This window comes from Trypanosoma cruzi, genomic scaffold (assembly GCF_000209065.1).
Source record: "Trypanosoma cruzi strain CL Brener 1047053516591 genomic scaffold, whole genome shotgun sequence".
Classification (NCBI taxonomy): Eukaryota; Euglenozoa; class Kinetoplastea; order Trypanosomatida; family Trypanosomatidae; genus Trypanosoma; species Trypanosoma cruzi.
Window position 1 is genome coordinate 39,247 of NW_001849285.1, and position 12,818 is coordinate 52,064.

A 12,818-nucleotide genomic window follows, 5' to 3' on the forward strand; every position below is an offset into this window, starting at 1 on the left:
AGAGTACATCCCCTAAAGAGGTTTTGTCAACTGAAGAAACAGGGGCTCAACGTCACTCGTTATCCAATGAAAAGGCAGCAAAAGGTGATATTGTTGGCAGTATCGCTACGCCGGGAAGCGAAGGTCCATCCTTTTTGGAAGAACAAAAGACAAAAGACTTGGAATCAGAGACTCACCAAACAGCAGGATCATCAGAGGATCTGAATACAGAATCACAAGGCAGTGCAAAGGCCCAACTGGAATTAGTAAACGTAATAAAGCCGGAGCCCCAAACTTCACATGGAATAAAAACACCAGAAACAGAGGGGAATGACAGCCACAACACCGATATATCTAAGAATTTGCCTGATGCGCAAGAAACAGAACATGTCCAAGAAAAAAATAACGAAAATCCAGCATCCAGCCCAGTTAAAGCGCAGAGGACATCCACTGCCACTCACGAAGAAGCACCGGCTTCGCATCCAAATGGAATTCCTTCTCCACTTCAAAAGGAAACATTCACTGGGATGAAGACAACTGAGGATGTCCAACCTCCGGAAGCCGCAGCAACAAATAAACCACAAACTGGCGATAAGTCGAAGGATGTCGACAGTGACGGCAGCACCGCGGTCTCCCACACCACCTCCCCTCTTTTGCTTCTTCTTGTTGCGGCCGCTGCTGCTGCGGTGGTGGCCGCGTGAGAGTGAGTGAGAGAGAGCCGTGCAGCGCCCGCACACACACTCGTCCTTCTCTCTGTGTGTGTCCCCTTGCATGGACTCTCGCCCTCACCTCATCCCACGAAGCACACACATAATGTGCCCATTGTATATATTGCATGCACACCCATGCATGCCCGTTGGTGCTCTCTTTTGCACGACACGCACCGCTGCCGTCCTGCCTGGCTGCATGGGCGGAGCACCGTAACTGTTTTTTTTTTCATTGCATTGAGTGGGCGACCTCTCTCTCTCTCTCTCCCTGTGTGTGTGTTTTGCTTTACGGGAGCAATGAGAGTGTGTGCGCTGGTCGTCCCACGCTTGTTTTTTTTTTTTTTTTAGTTTTACTTGTGTTGTGGTTGAGAGCACCCATTCCCCTTTTTTTGATTGCTGGCTTGCTTTTGCAGCGGAAGCTTGAATTTTTATTTTTATTTTTACCTTTTGAGAGAGTGAGTCTTTTTTATTCTTGTGAAGCCAATAAGCTTTTTATACGCATGCAGCATGCGTCAGTTGTTTTAATTCACCCCACGGCCTGGGCTCCAGAGGGCACAAAGACGTTTCGCACGGACCTCTAGCAGCGTAGAGAAGCCACGGCGGTGGGCATGATTGCGGTCCTCCCTTTTGCGGTGCATTTCAGCTCGTGGCAGGCTGCCGCTGCAACACACTCGGCCTGCTACATTCCGTCCGTCCAGATTCCTGTGGGACTGTCACGGCTGCCGCTCGCACGGTGCCTCGGTGCGTCTCCAGCCACGAGATTACAGTGGCCAGAGACGTTGCGCACGCCGAGGTGCAAGCATCGCAGTCAGCTTCACGCAGGACAAAGGCAGCATGTTTCCGTCGTGGCAGCATGCCTGCCTGTCGCGGGATGCCGTCGTCCGTCCCTGCAGTGTGGGATGGCAGATGGTGGTCCGACTCCATGTAAACTGGTGGACGTCCAGTGGGAGACACGCAGTGCGGGTTGCGCAGTCACGTCGGGAAACGATACGCTGCGGCCGCTGATCCACGTTGCCTGTGCCGGGTCGTCGGACAGCTCACACTCCATGCCGCTTGGGGTGGCGGCGAGGTGCTCTCCTGCCGTCGTGGATGGTGAGCAACCATCCCGCAGCTCATGGTGTAGATTCAGGTCGCAAATAACCGCTGCGAGGCCTAAGCGACAAATGGTGCCCGCAAAGTGAGCAGCGTGAGCAATTGCCGTGGGAAGGCTCCAGAGCTTCACCGCGTACATGCTGGGGCTGGCCGGTGGGCACACGCGGAAGGCGGTGGTCTCCACGCAGTTGGTGCCAGGAGCGACAGGCGCTCGCACGGCAAGGTGTGGCGCACCAAGAAGGCCACGCCACCGGCACGCCCACTGCAGGCCTGGTGGAAGCCACCGCAGCCAATGAACCTCGTCGCTGGGGCACTCTGCTGCCTGCACTCCTGCAGAAGAACGATGCCGGGATGGTGCTGCGCCAGTCGAGCAGCAAGGGCGATCCTGAAGAGTGAATGGCCTGAAGTTCTGAGCTGCTAGATAACTACGAGGCCATCCTCATCGGGGCTGCGGCTCTTGCGGACACCACCGCAGCGAGTGATGCCGATGGAGTGACCGCAATGAAACAACTGTGCGGTTCTCTCAGTCGGGCTGCAGGCAAACCGCCTCGCCGCTCCACAACCAACAGAGCGTGGGACCTTCTCGAGGGGTGACGCCGTCGTGGTCCCCATCACGCTCGCAGCAATGCCCTGCTGCAATCACTCCCACAGAGACACAAGAAAGAGTGTGTGGGTGTGTGCCGAGAACACAGCGACTGTCATCGTCAGAGGAGGCCATCGTGGCACCGTCCGTCACGCGTCAGCGCACACCGAGCAACGCCCGCACCCGGCAGAGCAAATACAACGAAAAGAGGGGAGAAGAATGACCCCAAGAGCAGTCAACACCTTCACGCATGGCGGGCATCGTGCAGCCGCGTCAGCCAGCCTCCAACTGAATGCAAAGAGCGTCCCACACGCATCCAACGGATGGCACCGTAATTCCAACCGCACAGGCACACACGCAGCGGCCTCGCAATGCCAGCACGGGACGCAGACCAACGTCGCCAACACATTCCTGCAAAGCACTGTGCAAATAATTGTGTGTTTGTTTCTGTGTGTTGGAGGAGCACAGGGAGGCACATCAGCACAGCAAGAGGCACAGCTGGATGGCAGCGATAAATGCGGCACGGCCCCGACCTCAACAATAATGCACGGTGGCAGCACACACCCATCCACAAAAAAAAGAAAACAAAACAAAAGAAAAACACGGCGGCAGCGTGTGGCTGTGTGTGTGTGGCGCTGCGGGTGTCTGTCGGCCCTCGACGCATAAAAACAAAAAAACAAGAGGGAAAGAAATGTATGCTCCGCCCCACAGGCCCTCGTCCGCGGCCCCTCTTCATGCGTGCAGCGGGCGAAGCGCACAGGGCCGTCGTCATGAGCGTGTCGGTGGGTGTGCGAGTGGAGCAGTTGGGCGGGAAACACACGGCACCCCTCACAGGAAGAGTGCAGAAGAAACAATTAAAAGAGGGAACAGTAGAAAAGAAACACGTCCATATTGATTGCCCCCAAAAGCAAAAAAAAAAAAGAATGGATGGGGGATGGGAGATAAAAAGAGAAAACATTAAAAAACGAAAAAAGAAAAATACGCACAACAAAAAAAAGTAAAATAGGAAAAAGATTTATTTAAAAAAAAAAAAAAAGAAATTAAAAAGCAGAAAACAAAACGCTCAGAAAATTTTAAAAATTGTGCACAGAAAAAAACGCAAAAAAAGATAGAAAAAAAGGAAAATGAAAAGAAGTTTTCTCAGAAATTCGTTCCCGGGAAAGCAATTCTGTGCTGGGGAGGTCGCATGTGTCCCACGCGGCAGCCAGTCACGCCTCACAGAGCCGCAAACCCCCACAGTCCCAACAGCAGAAGAAGCGATGACAGCAGTCCGCTCCCACGCACAGTGCCGCCATCACCCGCTGCTTCCCCAACGGCATGGGAGTCCGGAGCCGTCGGCACTTGCTGTGTGGTGGCAGGCTTCCCCTCCGTTTTCATTTCATCCCCTGTTTTGGTGCGAGAAACAGCTCCCGCTGGTGACCCAACATCTTTTTCCACTTCGGCATCGGGGCCAGAAAAAGTCAACGGGCGGTTGTACAGCAGGACGTTCCTCACAGTCACAGAGACGTCTCCTTGGCCCCCTGCGCTGCCTCCATCCCCTCCAATGTAGAAGTGGGAGATCTCTTGCGGTTCTGTTGCTTCCAATCCACGTTGCGCACTCCCACACACACGCTGACCATCGACGTACACGGAGCCCTGGGCACCGTTCTGTAGCACAATGGACACTTGGTACTGTGTCTCTGTCGCCCAAGTGCTGCTGAGCCTCTTGGTCGTTCCGTCACTGCACAGCACCCACCACTTATTTTGGCTGTCGTACGACAACTCCACAAGTTTTTTTCCACCGTCCAGACGCACACCCATCAATGGAATGGGGTTATCTCCCCTCGGCAGATTGTGGATGGACACCGTCGCCACCAGAGTGAAGTTGTAGTTCGCAAAGTAGTACGGCACGGTCTGCCCCTGACTGCCAACAGGCCACTCCACCCACGCTCCCCGGAAAGTCACGCCCTTCTCCGTGCTGGTCACTTTTTTTTCCGTTCCTTCCTTTACTGTGGCATTCACCCCGAGGTACTCGTCCATCCATGTATTCCAAAAAAAGTTGCCGGACAAAAAGCCAACCAGCCCATCCGTGATCTTATCAGTAGTGCAGGCATTCTCAGTTAGGGCACTCACCGCAGCACGTGAAGTGAGGCACAGCTTGGAGACACGGTCGTCCACTTTCTTCCAGGTCGCCAGCACCTCCTTCACCCGCTTCAGCTGCTCAGTCAGACGCACAGAGACCATACCGGGTGATTGTCCCCCACCGCGCTTCTCGTACAGTGCAATCAACCCCTCCTTATTCTCCTCATTATTATCTCCACTTCCAGCACTTTTGTACAGCAGGGAGCTGGCGGCAACGTCCTCAGCTTCCCCGGATACCGGCCCAATATCAGCAATGTGCGTATTGTCCGTCAGCCAAAGATGAAGTACGCCCTTCCCATTGTTGTTTCCATTCTTCTCTTTTTTGGTGTAGACCGGCAGAGTAACGAGCATCACATCCCTGTTCTCAATCTTCGCTGTGATGAACCCGCTCCCAATGCCCTTCTCATGTCGCTTTTGGTCGTTGCCCCACACGCGCGAGAGTGTCCCAAGGGCCTCCGTCCACGAATCCCCCTTGTCACCGGACTCGTACACCCTGCGGCGGCCATCATCACACGCAGTCATCATCAGAAGTTTGTCCTTCCACCCAACGACGGAGGGATCACTGCAGCCATCGTCAGACATCCCCTTCGACAACTTCCAATTCGCATCATCCAACTTGTACAGAATCAGCGAAACATTTTTATTCTTTCCATCCTTTTCTGCGTCGCCCTCCTCCCTCTTCCTCTCGGCTTCCAATGGGAACACAAGCGTACCGTCATCCATCCTAACACCCGATCCACCACCGCCAATGTGTCCTGTCAAGAAGTCGTCATTTTCACCAATAACACTGCACGGGATAACGTAAGTATCATTCCAATAAACCCTTTTTTCCTTTTGATTATCCCCACTGACGTTCCCTTTCACCAGCAAAAGTCCCCATGGAGCCCCGTCGGACGTACCCTCTTTACAACTAAGGAAATTGTCATTTATGTAGATTCCGGCAAGCATGTAAATGTCATTTTCCCTCCCAAGTGTTGTTGGTCGGCTCACATGTACTCTTGTCCGGCTTCGGGAATCAGTCCGTTTCTCTGACTGGGACTGACATTCCCCTTCAGCGGTAGAACATTCCTCCAGTACTTCTGTCTTCACCCGAGTTGTTTCCAGGGCTGTTGGGTTCTTACCGTCCAACGTCATGAATTGTGAAGCAATGCAAGAAAAAATGACACCATTGCTTCTGCACTGCGCCTCGGCAACGGCAAACACATCACCATTCACCTCAACAAGACTGGGAACATAGAGCGAACTCACTGTTTCTCCTTTCGCATCTCTCCACCCGAAAGATGAACTCGGTGAAGATTCCTGACCTGGCGCTTTCTCCGCGAGTGCAGCTCCACCACTGCCGCAGCACATCATCACGACGAGGAGGACCAGCACCGCGGAAGTAAACACATGCCGGGACATGTTGGGCCTCTGCGGCTCACTCTCTCTTCCTTCCCTCCTCCTTCCGCTGGATCCGGTCACGCGGCGACGGTTGTGTGTGCAGGGTGCCTTCACAGCAGCAACACGTGAGAGCACATCAATATGTGTGTGGGCGGTGTGTGTGCTGTTGGTCCTTTCAGTGCCTTCAAATTTCACAGTAGCGTTTAGCGCTTGTTTGCTTTCTTTCCTAACGTGTCTGTTTACAACAATTGGAGAGTACAGCAGCAACAGCGGCAACACACCAGAAAGGTCAGTGAGGAGCAGAGCAGAGCACCCACGCAGAGAGCGAGTCATAAGACAATCCGGAAGGGACGGCACGGAGGATCATCGCCCACAGAAAAAGGCAGCAACACGGCAAGTCACGGCGGGCCGTCGGTGTGTGCGGGCCAGCCCTCCCGCGGTGCAACACGCCTCACACCCAACAGGGAATGACAGACAGACAGACAGACAAAAATAAATGGATGCCGTCAGGACGCACTCACGATCAACATGGCCCGTGAGCATGCGGCCACCCCACGCAGGAACACAGGAGGAGAGAATGAGAGGGGGAAAGCAAGAAGCAGCACAACACACATGAAGGAAACAAACGACAGGCAGGAAAAGCACCGCCACGGCCCTCACCCTGGCCGGCAACTCCACACCAGCCCTCACACACACACACTGCCGCCATCGCCTCCAGTTCAGTCCCACGGGCAACGGGATACGGCCACAGCCCCGCAGCCAACACACAACACACACCGAGCAAACAATCACCCAAGGAGCCACACACGGAGGTGATTCCTCATCCACCCATGACGCGGCGCCTCACTCCATGCGGTCACACGGAGTGCACCATTTCCTCTAGAACTTATTCGTCGTCCATCCCTTTGAGATGCTTCTGTTGGTGATGGGCCTTAAAACACAATAAAAGGAAATGGACAATGCAGTATTACTGCAACACCACCAGCCACAATGATTCCCTCATAGCGGGGCGATTCTCCAATTATCCCTCGCACACACACACACACACACACACACACACACACGTATCAAAAAATATATAAATCCCACAATAATTTTTTTACCAGAAGTCACAGCTGCCCCTTTCCCTCCCTAATTTATTTTCCTGTTTCGGTGGTCCTTCCACACTTCGGTGAGCTTCTTCTCTTCTAAATTCTCCGGATGATATTGACACTTGGTACTGGCGCTCCTTTTCCTTCCAAAACGCCGCTATTTCACGGCTTTCATCATTGCCCACACTCTTGGGATTGACGGCACCACACCTCTGCCAGCCATTTATCGCCGTGCTGTCTGCGTGCTGCACGTAAATAATCTCCCACGACAATCCTTGAGCAAATTCCTCCCAATCATTAAAATATGCCGCCAGGCACTCAGTGAACAGCCTCACAGTGCTGGCTGTGGTGTGGTGCTCACCCGCCGTAGTCATCCGCAGCCCAACCAGCGTCATTGGATCCGACTCCATAAAGAAAAAAAACCGTCCACCAGCGGAAAGTTCTTCGTCTCCGGTGTGTACAGCACTCCGTACTTGATATTATTATTTTTATGGTATTCCATTGCGACCAATCCACATATAACTCGGTGGGGTGCCCTTCAGGGTTCGCCTTCAGCACCGAGTACTCTCCTCCACGAAGTGCTGGTGGCCTCGGCTTCCTGGGTTCCTCTACTAATGCACTGACAGACTCCCCCAAACTTAAACGCGCACAAGCCAAACCTTCCCGTACCTTCGGACAAAATAGTATTCCTCTTCCCCAGTACTAACAACATAAAAAAATATCTTTCTCACTCATCACGTTTGCCAAAATAGTGCGGTATTCGACGCCCGAGGCAAAAATATATCGGTGCGTTAAGAAATCCCTCAGCACCGACTTCTCCTCTCGCTCGGACAACACCCACGAGCTTTTGAGACGGATTCTCAGAATACAATAGTCTCACTCCCCGATGTATGAAGTGCTTTTCGCCATCCCGGGACTTGATCCCGTCCAAGGCATCCTCAATGGCCGCACCGTGTGCAATGAATTCATTCGCATCAAAAACGTAACGTGGGACCGGTCCCGTATAATACATGTGTTCTTTGACCATCTTCCAGTATTCCGCTTGCTCATCTCTAATCCCATCGCGCTTCATCCATGCACACATCGCCTTCATATCCATCCCGTCTGGGCAATTCACGATGATTCGCTCGGCGTTTGATTGCCTAATCCATTTACCATAGTTGCGCACGTTTGACGATGCCACCACAACCATGACCCATCTATCATAACGCACAAAATAACTTGCTGGCGGTGCCACTTTCTCCGTCACATCGTAGATAACATACCCTTTCATCCCACGCCGCCATAAATTACACAAAAATTCCTTGGATGCTTCACCACCCACGTATCTTGCCACCGTTTTGACGGTCTTTTCAAACACGTACGTCGTACTTCCACCAAAACTGTGCGCAACCACTTGGAGTTTCTCGGCATCGCAGTGCAGCAGCTGGTGGAGAGGGTACAAACCGGCAGCCATCAAATTCCCGATCCCGGGCGTCCCAATCAACACACGTCGCCTAGGCTCAAAGTAGGTCCCAGGGTGAGTGCTGAGCAATTCGGTTAGATCATTCCTGACGGTCTGCCACACTCGCTCCACCTCACAGTTCACATGGCAGTCACGAGAAAATTTATTCTCCTTCCACGAGTACGGCCATCCCATTCCGAGGTGAGCACCGTCAGCCTGAGACGCTTTGCACCGGATTACTCCACACCGTCATCCTTTTCGAGACTCACGCCAACTGCCTTGTAAGTCCATGAATGCGGTGGTTCCCCATCCCTCGCTTCCATTCCCGTCCCCTCGCCGCCAGGACTTCCACGACACAATGCCACCCCGCATTGTACACAGACTCGGAGCATCCCTTCAGGTATATCGGTGCGCTCGACGTCGTTGGGTCCCTCGCTTCCTCGACGGCTACACCCAGAAACCCTTTAGCGACGTCATGAACACTTGCCTTTACCTCTGCAGCAGCCAGCAACCACTTCAGTAGCTTATGCACACCATTCTCGTCAAGGTTGCGCATATCCTCATCGAAAACCATTTCATCCCTCACAGCTCGCTTCATACTCAAATAATGACCTGATGCCTGTATTTCGCCCAATACTCCGGCATCGCAAATATACTTCTTGGGGTTCTTTAAAAACTCCTCCATCAAGACATCCCGATTGGCGTCCACAACGCCCCTGCCGTCCAATTCCATCGTAAGAAAGTCATTCAGCTTCATTTTATCCACTTGAACTCTTCCTTTAAACACCGCATATTTAATACTAGTGGAAACGTCAATTCCCAGTTCTTGCCGTTCTCGCCTTGCCCTTCCTTCTGCTTTCCACCTCGCCTCTCTCAGTACATAAGAGTAGGGTGTGTTTACTTGTGCCCTCGCAACAGAACTGACCGTATCCTTTCCTTCAATGTCACTCCATTTCCTGAGAGTAACAAAAAATCCTTTTGTAAGCTTATTTTAGCCCCCCAATAGCATGCACAACTCCTCACGCTCTTTTTTCGGCTCTTGGTACGGCGGCGATGCCTTTATTGTGCTCAATCACACTTCGTCCTGGATGAACTCATTGGGGCTAATTAAAAAGTCCTTCATGTAGACGTTCTCATTGAATTCCTCAACGCCCCTGCCGTCAAAATAATTCCGAAAAAAATTATTCGGCCTCATGCTGGCGGTGCGTTCCTTTCCCTCCAGCAGTACTTTATCCAGCCAACTGTCAAGAGTCCAATTTGGCCGCTGCGTTTCCTCCACTCCTCTGCGAGTTGCAGCGTCGGAAGCATCGCCCGAGCCGCGGCAATGCGTCATCGCAACACCCGTGGGGTGAAGCATCCCACTCGCACCGCCTAACTGCGGCCAGCAGGTGCCGCTGGCTCCAAAGGACACTCGCGGCTGCTTCGGTCCCGCAGTCCCAATGGCGTTGGGCGGGGCACTCGAACGGCTCGGTGGTCGGCGCGGCATGCAGCCGCACTGCAACGCCTGTCAGCAAAACAGTCGAGGCCCACCGCCTCCGCAGCAACACAACGTGCAATCGACCCCAGCACCGCCACATTATCGCCCTTTCAATTTATTTTGTTTTATTCACGTTGTCTGTCTGTTTGCCCCATCACTGAAACCAAAAATAACTGCGCACCTTCAAAGTAGAAAGAAAGAGAACACAATCCCACCGTCCCGCCGCGGGCCAACACTCTACTCCACCCACCACCATTGCCGCGCAGGGGGCCGCGGTCAGATCGCAGAGGAAGCACCACAATGTGCAGCACACCATTGTGCGGTGAGCAATGGGCTGGACGCGGCCATGCATCGCCCCGCTCCATTTTCCCATCCCTCAAGTCTTGCGTGCTCCGCACAAAGTAGCAAACAGAAGCAGAGTGCACGCAAACGCAATCATCCCCCTCACTCGCTGAAGCACATTATTTCGCATGGAATGACATTTAAGGACACACAAGCACTAGCAGGCTGCGTGGAATTTCCCTGCCAGCCCTGTGAAGACACGATAACTCTGCGGGGTAAAAGTGACAGCCCCTCGGTGTTGTCTGTAGTCCACATGGCAGGACAAATTCCACGCACGCATAGTTCCGGGTTCCTCGCGACTTAATTGCCCAACAGAACGTGAAAATAAAATAATTGCGCACAAGATGGCACTTAAATACGTGAAAACATCAGCCTGCTCTTTTCGATGGCGTTGGCGAGCAATCCCACACAATCCAATCAAAGTAGCACGCCGGACAGAATGGCGTCGGCTAATAAACGAATAAATGAATAATTGCGCCAATGCAAAAAAGCAGCAGGGATTTGGGTTTGCTCCCGGATTCGGGGCTACAGTGGCATGAGAGTGTGTGTGTACAAGATCTTTCGTGGGACGGTGGCCCTCAATCCCGCCGTGCCCTGGCACAAAAGGGCAATAACAACAAAAAGAAGAGCACACTCTCCAGAAAAGGAGTGACGGCTAGGCAGTCAAGCCCCCGTTTCGTCTCACATGACATCCACATATGTGCACTCCACCTCAAATACGTACCTTCCTGGACGCCGCATGCATGACGTGTGGTTTCGTCACTCGAAATGTGTTCTTCCTCCCGCAAAAAAAAAAAATGATGGCCATGGCGCAGCTCCACTCAAGGGAGGCAATCGAGGCGAACACGGGCGAGAACCAGAGAACATACCAAAAATAAAAAAGGGGCAACAACTCCTCCAATCCACAGAATCGTGCAGTGTTCATCCCTCCTCTTCTACATTGAAACCTCCTCTACAAAACAAATGCAACAGACACAACTGCAGCGCAATATCTTTGCTGTCCCGCGTTAAATTATACTTCCCTTGCGTGCCACGGCGGTGATGCCGGCGTTACATCCGGGATGACTCCAAAATACCAGGCACCATGCTGTGGAGAGTGGATGCTCGACGAACGTGCCCGCGTCAGCACCTAACAGGAAATGTCGTCAAAAAGAAAAACTACCCGCGACTCAAACTACCCGTGTGTGGCCGTACTAAAGCAAACACTAAAACACGTGCGTAAAAATGTAAAAAAAAAAAAAGAAAAGAGTAAGAGAAAATAATAAAATGACCCACAGAAGTACATCGATATATATACACATACACAAAGGAATACATCAACCCGCATATTTTTTTCGTTCTTTCTCCTGTTTTTTTTTCACTACACAACATCATAAGTATAAAAAGCGACAGGCATGCCCTCCCACACAGTCATCGTGGAACAGGAGAGAGAGTCACTGCAGGCACCCGCACAAAAATAGAAACAAAACAAAAACCAACAATCGATTACGCTTTCGGGGCGGAGTCCGATGAGTTGCTGCGCAGCTGCACAGCCGTGGCCCCCACGCCCTCCCTCATATCAGACAGCAACGCACACTCACAACCTCCAGGAGGTGACGCGTCACAGAAGGGCTTCATCGACTGTTTTCCCTAACGCTTTCCTGAATGCATCCTATGGCCCGCACACCAGCCACCGTCGTCGAGCACGTCCTCACTACTGAGTACAGATATAAAAAGAGAGAGTACCAGCCCCCATATTCGGTGCTGCAGCGGCGGGCGCAAAACACATACACACGCACACACACACACGTTACGCATCCGCCCAAGCTAACGTGATAGGCTCGATAATCCTTTGTCGTCGATAATCGATAAAATAAAATAAAAGCAACAAATCAATCACCCGATCAATCTATTAATAATGGAAAGAAAGCAGATACCTGCCAGACGCATCTACGTCATGCCGCATCTGCGAGGGGCCTTGTGTCTTCTCGCCGCGTAACGGTACTGTTGGGTCGGAGCCCTTACACCTAAAAAAGAAACTGCGCTAAGTGTTTCGTCAAGCGGAGCATCTTCACCTGTCCAGAGCGGTATAATTAATGCCGCAGCTTGCACTGGATGCACATTCAAGCAGACTCAGGGCGTCTGAGCGGGTGTCACAGGCCATGGGCTGCAGCTGCGCGGGTGGTCGGTACGACGCAACGGTGGTGCCTGAGGCGTACGACGATGACGTCCTGTCGTGGGGCTTCTGGGTTTCTTCGTCGCTCTCCCCGTCATCGCGCAGCAGCGCCTCCAGCCCACCACGCCGCGGCTCGCGCAGCTCCTGCCAGTGGCGGTCCTCCGCGTACCACACAACGACGCTGTACACAGTGACCGCAAGCAGCACAGTGGTCAGCAGCAGCAACATTGCCGCGTACGCCCTCGCTCCGCCGTCGCTCGGAGCAACGTGGTTTGTCACGCTGACCAGACACAGCGCCGCAAAGAGCACAAAGCTCACCGCGTGCATCACCGTCAGGATGGCCGAGCGCATCATGTTCGTGAAGGCAACCACGCCCGCGCCCGCAAGCAGCACGGCCGCCATGCAGAAGTACTGGACGTGGCAGCCCCCCACGGGCGGGTGCACAGC

The 12,818-nt window shown here is 53.0% G+C and overlaps 4 protein-coding genes and 1 pseudogene across 4 annotated transcripts, besides 13 other annotated features; 2 read left to right on the top strand and 3 right to left on the bottom strand.

The window, feature by feature from the left end:
• Positions 1-155: a sequence feature (heterozygous, non-Esmeraldo-like haplotype).
• On the top strand, positions 1-680 carry Tc00.1047053510061.11 (mucin-associated surface protein (MASP), putative; the record flags this gene model as incomplete). The annotated part of the gene is made up of 1 exon (XM_802267.1): positions 1-680. A coding segment is annotated over one exon (680 nt), but the record flags the coding sequence as incomplete, so codon positions are not given.
• Positions 156-563: a sequence feature (areas merged during assembly that could not be assigned to a particular haplotype. This can correspond to areas where the two haplotypes were merged or to regions with more than two copies in the genome that were merged during assembly.).
• Positions 564-1,552: a sequence feature (heterozygous, Esmeraldo-like haplotype).
• Positions 1,553-2,754: a sequence feature (areas not merged during assembly with more than two copies in the genome that could not be assigned to a particular haplotype).
• Positions 2,755-3,628: a sequence feature (haploid, Esmeraldo-like haplotype).
• Tc00.1047053510061.20 (uncharacterized protein) lies at positions 2,877-3,362 on the top strand (the record flags this gene model as incomplete). Its single annotated transcript, XM_802264.1, has 1 exon — positions 2,877-3,362. One exon carries the CDS (start codon positions 2,877-2,879, stop codon positions 3,360-3,362), a length of 486 nt encoding a protein of 161 aa, XP_807357.1.
• Positions 3,305-3,495: a sequence feature (A-rich).
• Tc00.1047053510061.30 (trans-sialidase, putative) lies at positions 3,577-6,195 on the bottom strand (the record flags this gene model as incomplete). Its single annotated transcript, XM_802265.1, has 1 exon — positions 3,577-6,195. One exon carries the CDS (start codon positions 6,193-6,195, stop codon positions 3,577-3,579), a length of 2,619 nt encoding a protein of 872 aa, XP_807358.1.
• Positions 3,629-4,747: a sequence feature (areas not merged during assembly with more than two copies in the genome that could not be assigned to a particular haplotype).
• Positions 4,748-6,270: a sequence feature (heterozygous, Esmeraldo-like haplotype).
• Positions 6,271-12,818: a sequence feature (areas not merged during assembly with more than two copies in the genome that could not be assigned to a particular haplotype).
• Positions 6,332-6,351: a microsatellite.
• Positions 6,894-6,926: a microsatellite.
• Tc00.1047053510061.40 lies at positions 6,930-9,317 on the bottom strand (annotated as a pseudogene).
• Positions 11,437-11,483: a sequence feature (A-rich).
• Positions 11,979-12,004: a microsatellite.
• On the bottom strand, positions 12,267-12,818 carry Tc00.1047053510061.60 (dispersed gene family protein 1 (DGF-1), putative; the record flags this gene model as incomplete). The annotated part of the gene is made up of 1 exon (XM_802266.1): positions 12,267-12,818. A coding segment is annotated over one exon (552 nt), but the record flags the coding sequence as incomplete, so codon positions are not given.